Genomic DNA, 19,420 nt, shown 5'->3' on the forward strand with positions numbered 1-19,420 from the left:
ACTTTCTTGGGGTCTTCTTACCCGCCCCCTGCCACCCCTAGTCAGAGTTGTTTTATATACATTTGGCTGGTGCACACAATTTTGGTAATTTATATTTTGCCAGAAGATCATCCATTTCATCTAGGTCTTCCAATATCCTACCCTAAAGTCCTACCCTAATGAAATGGTCTGTAGTTCTTTTCATCCCTTCTGATTCTATGGTTATGTTCTATTTCTCATTCCCATTCTGGTTAATCTTTCTTTTTCTTAATAAGGCTCTAAACAAGTTTATCGGCTTTATTGCTCGTTTTAAAGAAATTAGCATTTGAATTTATCTCTTCTTTTTAATTTTTCCTTTTTTTAAAAAAGTATTTATTTATTTATTTACTTGGCTGCACTGGGTCTTAGTTGCGGCACGCAGGATCTTCTTTGCAGCATGTGGGATCTTTTCTTTTTAGTTGCAGCACGCAGGATCTTCTTTGCAGCATGTGGGATCTTTTCTTTTTAGTTGCAGCACATGGGATTTTTAGTTGCAGCATGCGAACTCTTGGTTGCGGCATGTGGGATCTAGTCCCCCTGCATTGGGAGCACGGAGTCTTAGCCACTATGCCACCAGGGAAGTCCCCATTAATTAGTTTTTATCTTTACTGATTCACTCGTCTTTGCTTCTTTGGGTTTATTTTACTATGATTTTAAAGTTTCTTGGGACTTCCCTGGGGGCACAGTGGTTAAGAATCCGCCTGCCAATGTGGGGGACATGGGTTCGAGCCCTGGTCCGGGAAGATCCCACATGCCGCGGAGCAACTAAGCCCGTGCGCCACAACTACTGAGCCTGCACTCTAGAGCCCGCGAGACAGAACTACTGAAGCCCGCGCACCTATAGCCCGTGCTCTGCAACAAGAGAAACCACCGCAATAAGAAGCCCATGCACTGCAATGAAGAGTAGCCCCCGCTCACAGCAACTAGAGAAAGCCCGGGAGTAGCTACAAAGACCCAACACAGCCAAAAATAAATTAATTAATTTTTTAAAAAAAAGAAAATTCAGCTTTAAAAAAAATAAAGTTTTTTAAGGTGATTTAAATTGTTTTATATCTGTTTTCATTAACAAGTGAGGTAGTTAAGGTTATACATTTTCAAGCATGGCTGTTGCTAGGTCCCATAGATTTTACCACGAAGTGTTCTGTTTATTGCCTGTCCCTAAACAGCTAATGAATTGTCCAAATTCTTATCTCAGGCTTTCCTGATCCCCCCTGCAGAATTCAAGAGTTTGTAATTTCGCTTTTGATTTCCTCTTTTGATCCAGTTGGATTTTCTTTCTGATTTTTACTAGTTTGCTCAAGTTCTAGTGCATCCTATTTTTTCCCTTGTTAATTTGGACGTTCTACTGTACTTTTCCATTCTCATAATGGTTACCTTCCCTAGAACTCATAATCAGACGCATGTTTCTCTCATCATTGGAAAAGAAGATGGCAGTGATTTCCTCTATCAACAAGTCCTTTTTCCCCCACCCCAGTAAACTGCAACCTTACATTTCTTTTTACTCCTCCGCAGGAATTGATTTTATTTACTAACGGACACGCATAGGCCGGTGGTTGGGAATATTTTCTCCCTGGGGGTAACTTCCTCCTCGGCTGTGACCCTCTAATCAGGTCTGGGAAGATGTAACTAGAAAACAGAACGTAGAGGAGGAAATGCTGCAAAGAGGCCACGCACAGGCCGGAATTTCCCTGCCGTTTAAATCGGCTTGGACGGCCCCTGGACCTACAACTGAACAGAAAAGCGAGGCCCTCCAGCCGTTAAGCCAAAAGGCCCGCTCACGCCGGCCCCGCTCCCCTGCCCAAGGACTGCGATTCCCAGAGCCCTCCGCGACCGGAGAGGCCGCGACCGCGGGTGCGCAGGCGCACAGCTGCCCCCGCGGGTGGGCTGGAAGCGCGCTGCGCAGAAGTGGTCAGATGGGAGCTCCGGGTCCTGCGAGGTGAGTCTTAGCGGCGGCGCCCCGGGTGTCGCTCTTTGGCCCGCGCTGCTATGGCCAGTCCCGGGAGGCAGCGGCGGTTTCTGCAGTGAGCACATCCCTCAGGCAGCCCTGTGAGGAACCGAGGCCAGACCGCGCGGAACGGGGTCTGGGTCCCCACGGTTCCCGCGCCCGGTTGCACGGATTACGTCACGCGTTGTGGAGGGCGGGGGCTGGCCCGGTGCCCCTCTTCTCTTCTCTTCTCTGGAGATCCCAGGGGTTAAAGTGAAGGGTGGGGAATTGTAACTGGTATGGAGGACAGCCCCCTCCCCAGGCGATCGGGCGGTCCCCTGCCCAGTGCCGTGCGCAGAAGTTCAGCTGGGGGCTGTCGCCGCCGGAACATCACCCCGAGATGTAACAGCCTTCTGCGCTCGTCTTCCGCGCTTCCTTTGTCCTCGGCCAGCGCCCCTGTTTGTGTGCCTTTAATGGCCTCTGGGTGCGTCCCACCTCCTTCCCTTTAGATTTTCCTGACGCTGGACACCTTATCCGAGACCACGTCTTGCCCATAGCAGCCGCATCTCAGGACCCTGCTACAGATCCTGGGCGTTTGAATAAGATTGCCTCATAGGAAATTTAAATTTTTCTTTTGTTGTGGCCACTAATTTGAGAAAGAGTGGAGGGGCCATCTGGGAGGAGGCTGCCTCTTCAGTACCTCTGAGAGTCAGTAATTGAAAACAGGCAAGTCACCTTGCACTGAAAAGTTACTCAGCTCTGAGCTCTGGAAACTTGGGTTTTGCTTAAGACTTGTTTCTTCCAGTGGGATCCCGGAACACATTTTTTTTTTCCTGCTGTTTTCTCCTGCTATAGCATTTATCTAGTTGTATTATCTAGTGTAGCAAACTCTTTACGTATCTGTCTACCAGATTGTAAGTATCTCAAAGGCAATGACTCTTACTGGAATAGGAATCTGGAGAGGAATGGAGAAAAAAGTATTAAAGGGTATAGTACAGGGTTTGGCTCTTGGTAGATGCTGAGTGTGTGTTAATGAATTAAAAAAAAAAAAGAATGATTTCTACTTATGTTACAGGGTGCCCTTGAAAGACTCCTGCTAGTATGGGCCTTCTACAGAGCCAGTCCAGGCTAGGATGGCTGGATCACTAACAGCAGCTGAAACTCTGGCCCTTCAGGATACACGGGATCAAGAGAAGATTATGATGATGGAGCCAAAGGAAGAGGAACAGTCTTGGGAGTATGAGACCAGGCTACATGGGAACCACTCTCCCAGTCAGGAGGTCTTCCGCCAACGCTTCAGGCAGCTCTGCTACCAGGAGACTCCTGGTCCCCGGGAGGCCCTGAGCCGACTAAGGGTACTCTGCTGTGAGTGGCTAAGGCCCGAGAGGCACACCAAGGAGCAGATCCTGGAGTTACTGGTGCTGGAACAATTCCTGACCATCCTACCGGAGAAGCTCCAGTCCTGGGTGCGGGGACATCACCCTAAGAGTGGAGAGGAGGCTGTGACTGTGCTGGAGGATTTAGAGAAAGGACTTGATGAACCAGGACTGCAGGTGGGAAGGGGAACGTACGATCTGTTGTGGGAGCCAGATCAATGACCTTCAGGCTGGACAGAGGGGCAGCAGTAGGGGGAGTTGCCAAGTTCAAAACTCTTTTGGGCCAGGTAGAGCAGTGAGTGTGTGTTTCTGTGTGTTTTTTCTGCCCTCAAGCCCTGAATAAGACTCTAGCTCCTCTTCCTGCCCCTGTGCTGACTCTGAGGAGGCTCTCTAAAGTCTCCTTGGAAGCTTTGGCTCCACAGAAACCGAGTGGTGCCTGATCACCTCCAGGTCCCAGGCCCGGCACACGGACCTGCACAGGAAGAGCCGTGGGAGGAGAAGGAAGCTGTGGGAGCTGCCCAGGAGAAACCAAGCATCCAGCTCCAGCCTAAGGAGACCCAGCCTTTCCCAGAGAGCGGTGAGGAGCAGGATTCTGTGGGGAAGGAGAGGAGGAGGAGAGAGGATAAAGGGCACAGAGTAGGTGGTCAGAAGTTGGCTCTCCTCATCTTGGCCTTACTACTCTTACCTCTTAGGTGAGAGACTTAGCCTGTTTCATCACTCACAAAATTAGGAATAACGATAACCTACCTCATGTAGTAGCTGTAAGGATTAAATTTCAATCATATCTGGCTGTAAAGCCTCACCAGCATCTCCTTTAGGGCTTTAGAGAGCCCTAAAACAGGACCAGAAAATACTTCATTCACTTCCTGCCTCATCATCTCCACTGCCCTGGGCTACAGGCCAGCCTGGAAGTCTTTTCTCTTTTAACTTTCTCATGACTCCCAAAACATACTTTTTAAGCCATAACACACTCCGCGTGAGACACAGCCTGTCATCACCTTTATCTACCAGCTACCCCCCACCTAAAAGCCCTATTTGATATTCTCTTCCGTCTACACTTCTGCCCTTCAGAGTCACCACAGAAACTTCCTTCCCGGCCTGCCTTCATCCCCACAAACATGCTCTCCTCTCTCCTGCGGCAAACTCTAGAGTGAGAGCCTCAGGACCACGCACTGTCCTTGCTGAGTGCTGTATGACCTCATGAACCATCGGGAACGTGACATGAATATGTTGCTAATCAAGAAGACTCTATTTAATACTTCGTTTTACACCACAACCCCACCACCTCCAGACAAAAGCATATAAAAATTCAAATTCTTGTTAGCAACAAAATGGGAAAAACTAGAAATGGAGATTAATCTTAGTGTCTGCTCCATAAGTATGTTTATATTTCCCAGCACTTCCTTGCCTTTCTTGCAGAGTTCTCCTTGTCTCCTTTACTTCTGTTTTGTAAGTCTCTGTACAAAGCTAACTACTGTTTGACATTTTTTTTCAGCAAGCATGTTTCAGATTTCTTTAACCACAAGCATTTAACCTGAAAAAAAATGTATTTTTAAAGTCTTGCATTACCTTATAGCAATTGCTTTTTGTCCTCTTTAGACTACAGAAAGCGTTACAATTAAAACACAAAAAGCGTTAGAGACGTTTTAAAAACCAAAACGCAAAGCACTCTTCTCTTCGTTTTTTAAGGAGCAGGTCAAAGGGAAAGGCAGGAAGCACCAAGAAGGCCGTCGTCCCTTCAGTAAAGGAGCCAGCTGCTTGGGGATCCTTTTCTGTGGCTAGAGATTTGTGGGGCAGGGAATGACTGGGAAGAGGTGAAGGTCACGGAGTCAGGAGGAGCAGGGTCTTTGTGCGTTTAGGAACATCCCTTTTCCCTCAACCTGTGATTCTCATTTTTCCCTTCCCACACAACACCACTCCCCAGTTTCTTGAAAATATTATTTTTGCTCATACTTTTTAAGAGTAAATCCTAAAAAAGAAGGTCCTGCCTTGAAATTTATTTTTCAAATAACATTTTTGCAGTGTTCCATTAAAGAAAATTTAGAAAAAACAGATAAGGGGGAGAGGGGAGAAAAAAGGAGAAACCTTCTCCCCTACACAATCCCATCACCAACAGATGACCAGTGTTCATATTTAAATGACTTCCCTTCTGAATTTTGTCGTGTGTGTATATTGAATATTTTTTAAGCTTTTATTTTCATGCCAGAAATCCTAATCCAAGTGTCATTTCTCCATACATCCAGAACAGGTATATTTACATTTTCCATCAGTTGTTGCAGAAGATGATGCAGAGCCCAAGGACAAAGGGTCGTTGCCAGAACCACCCATTACTGACGTGGAATCACAGGTGCTCAGAGAAAAACTCACCACCAGCACCTCTACATTTGAAGCTGCCTCTGAAGTTGAGGCCCCTTTAGAGCAGCAGCGGAGAAATCTCAAAGGGGAAAGACTGAAGCAGTCCCCCGCTCAGGGGAAAAGCTTCAGGCAGATGGTTGTCACCCTTAAGACAACTCCCACAGGGAAGAAAGACCATGAATGCAGTGAATGTGGTAAAGCCTTCATTTATAACTCACACCTTATAATCCACCAGAGAATCCATTCTGGAGAGAAACCCTATAAGTGCAGTGACTGTGGGAAAACTTTCAACCAGAGCTCAAACCTCATTCAGCATCAGAGAATTCATACAGGAGAGAAACCCTACGAATGTCATGTGTGTGGGAAGTCCTTCAGGTGGAGTGCTCATCTTGTTCAACATCAGAGGGTTCATTCAGGGGAGAAGCCCTACGAGTGTAATGAGTGTGGGAAGGCCTTCAGTCAAAGCTCATATCTAAGTCAGCATCTGAGAATCCACAGTGGAGAGAAACCTTTCCTATGTAAAGAATGTGGGAAGGCCTACAGATGGAGTTCTGAGCTTATCAGACATCAGAGAGTTCATGCCAGAAAAGAGCCTTCCCAATGGACTGTGGGTGAGAAAGTCTCCACACAGAATTGTACTTTTGTCTAATCAGTTTTAGGACTATATTCCATAAAAGTTATAAGCACCTTAAGATTTTTCCTGTGTCTTTCTTGATTTAGGAAAAAACGTTTACCTAGTCCCACCTGCAGCTCATTGCTTCACGCCCTCTGTTTGAGATGACTGTATCAACTAGCATGCCTTTGGCTGCGAGTAACAGCCAAGATGCCGACTTCATTAGGGTTCCGGGCCTGGCACAGAGCAGCTGTGCAGGCAGTGGCCATCCTATATTAGTATTGTGAATGGGTCTTTGGTCCTGGCCCTTCCTCAGCCCCATACTGAGCTGCCTCTTGGGACAGGGTCACATCTACAAGTGTCCAGGCATGAGACAGAAACCACACTTGTTCTTTGAGCAGGGAACGTTTAATACAAAGAAGTGCTAGCTAGTAAAGGGGGATTATCTGTTAAAGGAGGTAATGAGATCTTAGTATAGGAATAGCAGCATGGGGAACAGCTACTACCTCTAGGACTGAGGGAGAGCACCAGAGGAAGAGGCAGACCTAGGAGAGCCAACCCTCCCCCACCCACCCACCCCACCCCCCGCACTCCCAGCCCAAGACTCTGGACAGGTGAAATTCAGGCCTGACTGGACAGGTGTGGCTGCCCCAGGGGTGTGTGCGAGCTGGTCTGTACGGGCTTGCAGCAGCCAGTTCTGCACTTCTTTTCGCCAGCCTGCATTGAAATTGGTCATGGTGAGAGTATTCATGCCGTGGAAGTCAGGAAACGCTACAAATCAGGGCTTTTCTTTTTTAACTAGTTGTTAAATATTGACACTGGCTGGTGAAGTTCATCAAGGCGCTGCAGGTCAGAGCAGGAAGCCACTGGTCGAGGTGCCCGCAAACACCAGAGGACGGGTGCTGCGCTGTAAGGACAAGAAGGAAAACTACCAGAAGGAGAAGCCCCTTCCTCTTTGCTTTGTCCCTCCAGTGCCCTTCACTGGCAAAGCCTGACACTGTGCCAGCTGGCAAAGGGGAGATGTCGACAGGTCCAGCTCCAGTCTCACAGAGTACGGCAGGGGACGGCAGACTTGGCGTGAGGAGGTGATTACTTGCTAACTGGCCCATGTTATAAGCTCCTTTCCACCTCAGGATCTCTGTCCTCATTCTCCACTCCCTAACTCCATGCTCTCCTCCCAGATAGTTATATAAGTCACATTTTACTTTGTCTAGATCTCCACTTAAGTGTCACCTCTTGAGAGAGGGCTTCCCTGACTCTGAGATACAAGTTTTATTTCTCACATAAATGTCCAGACATGAGCAGGTGGTCAGCAAACAGCCCACAGGCCAAATCCATCTTGCGGCCTGTTTTTTAAAGCCCACAAGCTAAGAATGGTTTTTACAGTTTATTAAGTGTAAAAAGCAGGAAAAAAGAGTGACAGACTGTGGCTCACAAAGCCTAAAATATTTACTTCTGGCCCCTTACAGGAAGTTTTTTTCAAGCCCTGGTCTAAGGGACAGCTCAGTTTAATTTCACCAGGTACGTCAGGGACCCACCTTGCTCCTCTGTCCCCTAGATTAGGATGTGTCTGTCTGCATGGTTGATGCTGGATCATTACCGTATCCACATTCCAGCTCCCAGGAGGAGTGACGTAATGGTCTCAAGGACAGGCAATTTCCTTTTCAGCAGGTGTCACAGAAGGTGCCCCAATCCTTTGGTGAAGATTCAACTACACAGCCACATCTACCTACCAGGGAGGCTGGAAAACACCTCTAGCAGGGTGACAATTTGCCCAATTAAAACTGGAGAAGGAGAGAACAAATTTGGGAAGACCATGAGCAGTGCTCCACCCCACAGAACATCTCCCCACTTCTGCAGCCTGGTGCTGCGGACTGACTGGGGAAGGAGAGTCCTGGTCCCTGAAAGGGCAGATCACGATCTGGGAAGCAGAGGATGTGGTCAAGACGTCAAGGGTATGGATTAGAGCTTTGGTCTTGGTGGTGGTCACTCCAGAAATAGCCATCATTTTGACTGCAGCACCCTGTATTCGTCACTGAGAAGAGCTGAAACCAGAATATTTCGTAGGCAAAATGTTGACCTGAGGCCATCTCTTTTGACTTCGTTAGTGCAAAAGAAGCTATTCCAACAGCAGAGGTTCTGTATACTTAGTCTGGTTGTATTACAGGAACTAGTTCCGTATCCAAGAGGGGCTCCTGGGAGTAAAAGGTGCCATACTGGTCCAATCATAATCTGTTTGTGTTTCTATGTATGAGTGCCCTGCTCACATGTGCATTTTGGAATTCACTGATAGCAGAAAGTTCCCCTAGCTGTGCAGCTGAATAAACAAAAGAACTTGTACCTGCTAACGAGTGTGGTCTTTTGTCCACAGCAGGAGATAGAGGAAGAAACAGATTGTTCCCCGTCTCAGGAAGCTGACAGGCAGCCTGTAGTTGAGAGAACCCTTTCAGCAGCAGTGGTCAGTTCAGCGGTGGTGGGCTCTGGAGGCAGGCAGCCAGTACAGATCCCAAAGCTCAGGACTCACTAGCTGTGGTGATCCTGTGAGTTCATGACGGCTGCCCTAACAAAGTACAATAGAGTGGGTGGCTGAAACAATAGAAATTTATTTTCCTAAGATTCTGGAAGCTGGAAGTCCAAGATCAAAGTGTTGGTAGGGTTGGTTTCTTCTGAGGTCTCTTTCTTTGGCTTGCAGATGACCATCATCTCCCTGTGTCTTCACATGGTCTTCCCTCTCTGCATATCTGTGGCCTAAATTCCTCTTATAAGAGCACCAGTCATCCTGGGTTAGGGCCCACCCTAATAACCTCATTTTAACTTAACTACCTCTTTACAGACCCTATCTCCAAATGCAGACACATTCTGAGGTACTAGGGATTAGGACATCAACATGAATTCTGTGGGAGACACAACTCAGCCTTGGGTAAATCACTCTCCTAGTCTCAGCTTTCTCCTCTGTAAAATGGGGGAAATAATAGTACCCATCCATAGGTGGTGATGGGGATTAAATTCAATAACACCTAGCCCAGTGACCAGAACAGGTAACATTAAAAAAATGTTAGCTTATATTAGTGATATGAAATTGTTGAAAGGCAGCAGTATCCTAAGTTATGTCTGAGTATTCCAGAATCTAAAATACCACCCAGGGAATAAGTTAAGTAGAGAAGGAAAAAGTATTTGATAAACACTTTTTATGTACCTTGATATTCCTGTTCATATGCAAGCAGTTAGAAGAGAAAAAGAAGTCTTAATTAGTGCAGTGGATGCCGAGGTGTGCCCCCCACACTTCTCTTCACAGCGGACACGAGTGCTGCCTGCTGACAGCTATCCCTGCCCAGGAACTGCCCTCGTCTAAAGGGAGCTGCCACACCCAAGTGTCTGTCCCCTCCCAGGAGCAGCCCACATCTACTCCATGGGCTTGGGGTTGGGGGTTGGAGAAAAGGAGATGGGTTCAAAGACCTGGCCACCCTTCTTGATGGGAGACGTATCTGAAAGGTCCTCCCATACTTCTCTCGAGTTGAGAAGGCTTTCGTTGCAGCTGCATCACCATTTAACTTCTCCCTCTGCCCAGCCCATGGCCCCTTTTCTCTCACAGGTGTTCCCAAGAGCATTCCCTCGCAGACTTCCTGCACACTCTCCATTGCAGGCCTGTTTCCCAGGGATCTCAACCTGTGAAAATTAGGCAGCATCAAATAAGCAGAGTAAAAACATGTGAATTGGGGCTTCCCTGGTGACACAGTGGTTAAGAATCTGCCTGCCAATGCAGGGGACAGGGGTTTGAGCCCTGGTCCGGGAAGATCCCACATGCCGCGGAGCCACTAAGCCCGTGCACCACAACTACTGAGCCCGTGCTCCGCAACAAGAGAAGCCACCGCAATGAGAAGCCCGCACACATCAGCGAAGAGTAGCCCCCGCTCGCCGCAACTAGAGAAAGCCCGCGCGTAGCAACGAAGACCCAACGCAGCCAAAAATAAATAAATAAATAAATTTAAAAAAAAAAAAAGAGAGAGAAATGTGAATTGGGGGGAAAGTAAAAATTGCCTGGACTTTTAAGTCGTTAATTCTTAGAGAAGCCACAGATTCCTGCCTATCCTGCTCTTTTGTGTGTCATGCATCAATGCATCCGTTTATTTACATATCCATTCATCAAATTCCAGGTGCCTTACCAGGAAGAAATTTACAACCGTGGGGGAGGTGGAGAAACAAGTAAACAGGGGGTTGGGGTTGTTGGGGTGTGTGTCCCGGCAGGAAGCTGCTGTGGGAGCGCAGAGGAGAGAAGGTGCAGCCGGAGATCAGCGCTGCAGGTGTGATGTGGAGGGTTAGCAAAGAAGAGGGGGAAAGGGGCTCCGGGCGGAAAGGCCAGGAAGGGTGAGGGAAGATTTTCTGGCATACTTGTTAAACTGAGTGCAAGGAACAGAGAGAAAGAGGCTGGAAAAATGAACTGAGGTTTAGCAGCTGGCACAGGCCTTGTGCGCCACCTAAAGGATTTTAAGAGGACAGGAAGCCGGTAGTGGGGAGTGACACCATCAGGGGTTTGGCTGTGCACTTCCGAAAGACTATTTAAGCTACAGTGTGGGAAACTGAAAACGTATTTTTCAGGAGGTTGCTGGGGTAACTCCAGAGTGACGTCACGGCTGCGTAAACTGAGGTAGTGGCACGGGGATGAAGAAGAGGAGATGGACTGCAAGGATGTGAAGCGGGCAGAATCAGTAGGACTTTGGGGGGGTAGATCTGACTTTGCCAGGTGGAAACCAGCCCACTTTCCTTCCTCCCTTAGACTCTAGTTCTACTTACGCTCCAAGTAGTAGTGCATATGGCTCCAAGGTTTCCTCCCAAGAGCCTCAGACTCTGTCCAGGAGCTCCACTCCGCAGCCTTTCCCAGACACCTGCCTCTGCACACACTTGAGGGGACCCTGAGCAGCTGCCTGGGCCAGCCTCTTGGGTCCTGGTGGCAGAGGGGCAGCCCTATGGGCAGTGTGGGCTGGAATCTGGGGGTCAGGGAGGAGAGCTGCAAACCAGGGAGCAGTAGAAGGGGCCATGGCAGAGGGCTGGCCTAGGGAGTCAGTCAGCCTAGGGGCCTTCTTCTCTTCCTCCAGGCAATGAAAACTAATGAAGCAGTTTCTCAATGTCACTACCAACCTTATAATACAATGTTACAGGTGAAAAAAGAGACTAAAAGAGATTTAATAATTTTCCCAAGTCACGTAACTTCCAAGTGGCAGAGCGAAAACCGGAACCTAAGTGCGCTCTTAAACCCTGTGCTCACAGAGCTCAGGTTGTTTACTCAACAAAACTGCAAGGAAGTGGAAGAATAAGTGGGGATTTTTGCACGTCTAACTTAACATGTGAGGCAGGAAGAGCCACACTCACTGTTCTGGTCAGCACTGCTGCCAAGATAGGTGGGTGCTTGATCTGAGACCTGACTTTCTCTGCCTTCCAGGGACCAAGGCAAAATTAAATTATTTCTGGTTTACAAATTAATCCTATCTTCCTAATTGTATAATGGAACAATGAAAAAGGATGGTCTTTATTTCAAAAATGAAAACAACCTTGAAAGAGGTCTGTCACCCACACAACCAGTATAAACAAGAACCTTAGAGATCAAATGAACAAACCTAAATACATAGATAGGACTTCTGCTTCTGGCCATGATGGAGTAATGGGGACTGGATTTACCGTCTCCTCTTAAACAGCTAAAAAACCAGACAAAACATACGAAACATACACTGGACAACAGGCAGTGCAGGACAGGGAGAGAAGAAAAACAATTGAGATGAGTCCTAGGATTGGCCCAGCTTCCTGTCTGGAGAGTTTCCAGGCTGCAGTACAGAGCAGGCAGACTCCCTGAGGTGAAGGCACAGAATTGAGAATTCAGAGAGGCCAAGGCAGAACACAGTACCAGAGAGGAGAGCAGAGCTCCAGAGATCTACAGGAAGTTCCCCTCAGTTCTTCAGCTAAGGACTGATCAGCACATTTGTGTGAGGCAACCACCTGTAGCCAGGGAAAGAACCTCTGGTAAGAAGCTGGTAGAATTCTTAGAGCTCACACAGGTCTGGGAATAGTCTATGTTCTAAAGAACCAGAGTGGAGAAAACTTGTAATACACAGGGCATCAGGCAGAGCACTCCAAAGGGTATTGCTTCAGTGATGGGCCAAATTACCACTAGAGCACTGCTCTGTCCTAGCTGACAAGGCATAAAATCAAAGCCTCAAAAGAATCAAACTGTTTCTAAATAACTTACTTGTGCCCCAGTACAAAGCTCAAAAATATTTAAAGGAATTAAATTTTTTTAAAAAAAGTACCCAACAACATACAATTTACAATGCCTGGCACCCAATCAAAAATTAAAGGCATGCAAGAAAAAGGAAAACATGATCCATAATGAGGAGAAAAATCGATAGAAGCAGATCCAGCAATGACATAGATGATAATTATTAGACAAGGACACTGAATGCAGCTATTATACTCCGTATGTTCAAAAAGGTAAAGGAAAACATGAGCACGGAGAAAGGCAGAGAAGAGATATTAACAAGGCCCAAATTGAATTCTAGAGATGAAAGATATGTCTGAGATGAAAAATGTACTGTACAGAAACTATCCAAAATGAAAAACAGAGATTAAAAAATACTTTTTTTAAAAAAAATAGATGAACAAAAGCATCAATCAGTAAGTTGTGAGACAGCTTTAATCAACCTAATACATGTGTAATTAAGAGTCCCAAGGGGAAGAAAGAGGAAAGCAGAAAAACATTTGAAGAAATAACAGCTAACAACTTTCCAAATTTGCTGTGAACTATCAATCTACAGATCCAAGAAGTTCAACAAACACAAAGCAGAAGAAACGTGAAGACAGATACACCAAGGTACTATCAAAATCGAATTGCTTAAAGCCTGTAATAAATACATAGGCAGCAGAATTGCTTGAGATATGGAATTTCATTTTAGAAACAAGAACTAAAACATATAAGCAGTAGAAAGAAGTATTGACTTTTCCTATAAGCACTTCACAATGGAATTCCCACTTGTAAAGGAAGAAATCTTCTGTGATAGACCTGCAAACATAATACATTGGCCCTGACAAAGAAACAGTGTTATAATGGTAATTAGCTTCCCATGTCAACTCACAAGGGCTACTTAGTGTCCTTAAGGTAGATGAAATAATGTACATTTAAAATAAAACACAGAAAGAAAAAAAAACCAGGAAATAAAAATAAGTACAATGTAGTGGTTAAGATGCAATTTTTATTCTCTTTGAATTCTAACGCTTTTGAGAAAGCATCTTTAACTTGGGGTAAATCAGAGGAGAAAGAAAGTGGGTAAAGGAGAAAAAGAAACTGCATTTGTTGGGTTCCTACTATACACAAAGCAGTGGACTGTTAGATATACCATTTTGTACTATACTCCCACAAACTTGAAGGGTGGGTATTTTCCCCACTTTATGGATGAGGAAATTGAAATTCAGGGAATAACCAAGATTAGACAATCCATGATGAATTCTGAAGGGACTTCTGGGTGTGTTTGGGGTCTTTACAGGCTGGTGGCACTGGTTATTTGGTTGTTTGCCTTAAAACCAAATGGCTACTTTTTCCTTGATTCACTTGCATTTCCTGCATTACTACTGTTTCTTTGCCTAATTGGAATTTATTTCTAGCTAATGAATGGGTCCATGTGGCATAGAGAGAAAAAAGGGACACTTTTTCCCAAGGTACCTGAGCAAACATTTTAAGAGAAAAAGAAGTTCTCCTGCTCTCCCTCTCTTCCTTCTTTCCTCTTTCCCTCCCTCTCCCTCCACCATGTGAGGACATAGTGAGAAGGTGGTCATCCACAGCCAGGAAGAGAGCTCTCAGTAGGAACCAAATTGGCTGGCATCTCAATCTGGGATTTGTAGCCTCCAGAACTGTGAGAAAATAAATTTCTGTAGAAAGGAAGGAAGGAAAGAAAGAAAGAGGGGGGGGGGGAGTGAGGGAGGGAGAGAGGAAGAAAGGAAGGAAGGAAGGAAGAGAGAGAGAGGGAGGGAGGGAGGGAAAGAAAGAAAGGAAGGAAGGAAGAAAGAAAGAAGGAAAGAAAGAGAAAGGAAGGAAGGAAGGAGGAAGGAGGGAGGGAGGGAGGAAGGAAGGGAAGAAGGGAGAAAGGAAGAAAGAAGGAAAGGAGTTAAAGAGGCGTTGCCTGTATTCAATGGACAGAACATCCAGCCTGACAGGGTTCTGCTGTAGATAGTGAGGCTCCCAACATACGGTTTGTCCTGCAATAGATTCTAATCCTTTCAATAACAAGTCATTTAAAAACTAACTTTCATGGAATTCCCTGGCCATCCAGCGGTTAGGACGCCACACTTTCACTGCTGAGGGCCCAGGTTCAACCCCTGCTCAGGGAACTAAGGTCCCGCAAGCTGTGTGGCTCAGCCAAAAAAACAAAACAAAACAAAACAAAACACACAAAAACAACTAATTTTCAAGATTATCCTGAGCATACTACTACATATGAAGAAAACATAAGCCTGTGATGATGCTGAAGCAGCTGCAAAAATAAGAATACTGAATCCCAGCAAATACATTTAAGACACAGCTCACATGAAGAAAACAATATAATATATCCAAAAGGATGGAAATAATGTATAAAAACAGAAACGAGATCAAGAAGTAAACAAAGGCTCTTATGAAAGAAAGATTTTGAGGATGGTACAGGTGAAGTATCTGATTTGGGTTTTGTTTTGTTTCAGTGCTGAAAGTTGCAAGGAAAAGAGGTGTGTTTAAAGCAATCTGTGGCTATCTTGTATTTGAGTAAATCGTATAGTGGATCAATTCCCTCAGCTAAAGAAAGGTTTTGGCTCAACTGTTTAACATTTTACGTGTCCCCATATCACATAAAGAGATACAATTTATATTAGATGGGTGATATAGACCTTTAATGCCATGGCCATCATTTTAGGGGATAAAGGATCTGCATGGAAAAATAAAGGACAGCAAAGGCATTATGATTCTACATTCAGTTAATTAAATTTGAAATGTCCAATTCATCATTTATGGCCTCTTATTTATTTAAGTCATTCATTGGTTAATTTTTGAGTGGCAACCCTGGGCTGAATGCGATACGCTCTTCTACAACAAGGTAGCCCTGTCCTCAAGGAGCAGGATAAAATCAGCTGACGCAAAGGGCATTTCCAGTCTAGTGACATCAGTAAAGAAGAGGAAAGGTCAGAGCGAAGTTTCAGGCTGGAATGAAAGTGTCCTACAGTGAGTAAATCCCCAGATCGCTGTGCACTGAGGATGCTCTGACGCTGAAATTGGTGAGAGTTCAGATCAGAGGTTTTTCCACATTGGTATTCCAAGGGCCTCTCCAATACAAGTTTTCTGATGAACTCCAAGGTGGGAATTCTGTCTGAAGGTGGAATTCATTACATTAGCAGCGTTGCTCACCAGTGTGAACTCTCTGATGCAGAGAATCTCAGCTCCACCCGACCCCATGAAGACCTCTCGGCTCTTCCCCACATTCGCTGCACTCCTGGGATTCCTCCCACTTGGGAGTCAGTGGAGTGGAGTGTGGATTATAGCCCTCCTGTGACTAAAGTTCCGCCCTGGCCCCAGCACAGCCCAGCTCAGAGAATGCCGACATAACCAGCAGATCAGGGGCACAGAAGCATTTTTCTCCTTTCTAGAGGATGTTTTGGGTAATCTGCCCACTCCAATGCATAATCACCCTTCTTAGCAAAAGGCCTCAAATGATCAACTCTGCTGGCCACCCTGCGCTCATTCCCTCCACATCTGTCGTCTTAGTTCCTCCAGCAGCCTCAGAGGACAGTGCTTTCTTCCTTCTTTCTGAAGCCAAACCTGCCTTCTGTACCTTGAGTATGTCCTTTCCCACAGCCACTAAATTAAATTTTAATAATTAGTTATTAGATAAGTATCTTAATAGGCCTGGTTGGAAGTTTGAAAGAACCTGGGCCGCGGCAAGGACTCCATGAACATCTGGGAACGGCGGAATAGATCCCACCCTGGGATGTGAAACGTCCTCACAAACGACAAATCACGGCGGCCTGAGAGACACCAGCCCAGGTCCCGTCCGGCGGGCGCCCCAAGACTTGACTTCGGGGTCAGCAGCGCGCAGCGGCCCACTCTCGGGGCCCTCCCGCCTCAGCCTCCTGTCCCCACCGGTCACCAGCAAAAAGGCACCCCGGGCCTCGACCAATCACGTCGCGCGCCGCCCCGGCCCGCCCCCGCCCGCCAGGTGGCGCACGGACAAGGGTCCCCAGGCTTCCGAGAGCGGCCCCAGCCTCAGGGCTCGGTGAGGCTCCTATCAATACCTCTTGGTCCCGGAGGCAGTGGCGGCCGAGCGCGTTCGATGACTTAGAGGTTCGTCGGTGTCGGTGCCGGCAAAGTTGGGTCCACCGATGAAAACACTGCCTGCAAAGCGTAGTACAAATAAATAAAACATCAGCATTCTCGTCGGCGGCACCGCAGGAGAGATGCGAGTCGCGGCCCAGTCCCAGTGCGAGGCCCGGGCTGGAGACAAGGACGTGGCAGGGACGGCCAGCGGGTGCAGAGGGGTGAGCTCGCGTCCTGGGGCTCGAGGAGGGGGCCGCGCCTGCCTCGTCGGCCGCCGCTCCCCAGCTCTCAGGGAGGAGGCGGGCTTCCTGCTCCGTGGGAGAACCGAAGCCTTCTCGCCTACTCCCCCCTCCGCAGCGCAGACCTCTACTGCATAGCTCAAGTCCCCACCAGCCTCGTAGCGCTTAGCCCCCGCGCCTCGCACAGGTCCCAACGCGTCGTAGGGGCTCAGCAGGTGGTTGATGAATGTGCACGGGCCCCGCTATTGAGGCTCCTTGCCTCAGGTTATCACCAGAATCACCACGCCCCGCTTCCCACTGGATTTTACTGAGGCTCCAACTCCCGTTCACTTTCAGGGGTTCACCCAGGCGGATGGTCCTGTCATAGCTTCATCCCCAAAGCTGAGGGATGTGATGAGGGAGAGGTTATTGCGGGTTACTTGGTAATTTGTTTTATAGGTAAAAGTTTGATTTCAGGACCGTGTAAAGGACTACAGGGGTCCAAAGATGAGTTTCAGATGGTCCATGAATTCCCTGAATTTGCATGCACATTTTTCTAGGTAGAGCTTTCCTGAGTCTCAAAGATCCCGTACCTAACAACCTAAGGAAACTGCCTCAGACCAGGAGTCACTCAGGAGAACATGTTAAAACAAAACAATAATAAACACCAGCACAGAAATCTCAGTAACATTTTTTTAAAATCCAGAATAGCTTTTTTTTTCCCCCCCTGCACCGCAAGGCTTGTGGGAACTTAGTTCCCTGACCAGGGATCGGGCCCTCAGCAGTGAAAGCACGGAGCCCTAACCACTGGATCACCAAGAAATTCTAGATCCAGAATACCTTACATTAAGTTGATAATCATGAAAAACTGTATCTATCTAGATAAACAAAGTAGGTAACATTTGCCCTGTTATGAAAGATAAAAGACCTCACCAAGCAAAGCAGAAGATCAAGGACCGAGTAAGCAGGACTTCCCTGGCAGTGTAGTGGTTAAGAATCCGCCTGCCAATGCAGGGGACACGGGTTCGAGCCCTAGTCCGGGAAGATCCCACATGCCGTGGAGCAAGTAAGCCTGTGTGCCGCAACTACTGAGCCCGCGTGCCACAACTACTGAAGCCCACGAGCCTAGAGCCCGTGCTCCGCAACGAGAAGCCACTGCAATGAAGCCTACGCATCGCAACGAAGAGTAGCCCCTGCTCACCGCAACTAGAGAAAGCCCTCACGCAGCAATGAGAACCCAACACAGCCAAAAATAAATTAATTTAAATAAATAAATAAATAAAAGGACAGAGTGAACAGCTTACGTAAAACCGGAAGCTACCAGAGCACATGTTGGGGTACTAAGGTGAAATTTATAGGATGGCAGGAAAATGGCATACAAAGTCATATTAAGACCATAATGAAACAATGTACTTTGGAATATACTTAGAAAGGCATCAAATCAGTAAAATTGTAAAGAAATACTTTATTTACATAAAGTGTTAATATACCAGTAAAACTGTTTAATTAGGGAAGGATGAAAATGCACATGGTTAAGTCTGCAAAAATTCTGAAGGGTATTTCTGGGCATTTTGGTAGGTTTTTGAGACTGTGAGGCCTGGTATTTTTAATGGGTCTAAAATTAAGAAAATTCACATCTTTTCTTTCCTTGATAGAATTCTACTTGCACTAGATTATGACTACCAGTCAATTATATTATGGTCAGATTTTGGCTCCCAAGAAAATTGAGGGGGAGGGGGCAAACAAGGAAAAGAGAGAAATATTTCTGAGCTAGCTGGGTGTAAGGTGGATAAGGGCAGGTAGTGAGGTTACAGGATGTGTGTATAGTGTATATAACAAGGTGGAAATAATTTCATTCACCAGAATTTCTCTTGGGAAAGCACTAATATATGTTGGAAAATTCTTCTTAGAATGAGAGGTGAGAACTTCCTCCCTTAATATGATCAGGCACAACAAAAATTGGTCACTAAATTGCCTTCTAGTGTTCCAATGAGCGGTCTGTTATTGAAGGGCCTAAAAAGGAGCTGAGGTGACAGCCCTCTCTGAACCCCCTTCTCCACCTCTTACACACCAGAATCTTGAGTAAAGTCCGTATTACTCATGGATGTTTTCTGTGAGGGGATCCTTTCTGGGGAGCTTGAAGAGGTGCTGAGTTCTATATTAAGGGCTGGTAAGGGGTGAATGTGCAAATAAAATATTCAAACACAGGAATAAGAAGTTAAGGGAATAGGTAACATCCAGGTTTCACGTGAGAAAGATATGTTTGGGTATAATTCAATTTGAGCTTGAGTGATGAAAAAGGAATGAGAGCACACTGCACTTGTAAACACCCTATGGAAAGAGATAAGTTAAAGAACTTCTGCCAACGTCTAACTACTAGAGACAGAGGTACCTGGAAGGATTTGGAAACTGTGTAATCAGCTGTTTTCTGTTTGTTTTGATATGGACTTTTTTTTGGTCTTTATTGAATCTGTTACAATATTGCTTCTGCTTTATGTTTTGGTTTTTTGGCCTTGATACATGTGGGATCTTAGCTCCCCGACCAGGGATCGAACCCACACCCCTGCACTGGAAGGCAAAGTCTTAACCACTGGACCG

General features: G+C 46.5%; 1 protein-coding gene across 3 annotated transcripts; it reads left to right on the plus strand.

Annotated features, from left to right (window-relative positions):
* The first annotated feature begins 1,871 nt into the window (after window positions 1-1,871).
* ZNF232 (zinc finger protein 232) lies at window positions 1,872-6,553 on the plus strand. Of its 3 annotated transcripts, none has more exons than XM_068529638.1 (4): window positions 1,872-1,954; window positions 3,018-3,495; window positions 3,769-3,895; window positions 5,562-6,551. In XM_068529638.1, exons 2-4 carry the CDS (start codon window positions 3,076-3,078, stop codon window positions 6,320-6,322), a joined length of 1,308 nt encoding a protein of 435 aa, XP_068385739.1. In that variant the 5' UTR covers window positions 1,872-1,954; window positions 3,018-3,075; the 3' UTR covers window positions 6,323-6,551. The 3 variants fall into 3 exon arrangements, with proteins under 3 accessions (XP_068385739.1, XP_068385741.1, XP_068385740.1); XM_068529639.1 differs by lacking the exon at window positions 1,872-1,954 and adding an exon at window positions 2,216-2,426; XM_068529640.1 differs by lacking the exon at window positions 3,769-3,895 and having other exon boundaries at window positions 5,567-6,553.
* Window positions 6,554-19,420: the final 12,867 nt, after the last annotated feature.

The sequence above is a fragment of the Eschrichtius robustus genome, chromosome 20, assembly GCF_028021215.1.
Source record: "Eschrichtius robustus isolate mEscRob2 chromosome 20, mEscRob2.pri, whole genome shotgun sequence".
NCBI classification, from domain to species: Eukaryota; Metazoa; Chordata; class Mammalia; order Artiodactyla; family Eschrichtiidae; genus Eschrichtius; species Eschrichtius robustus.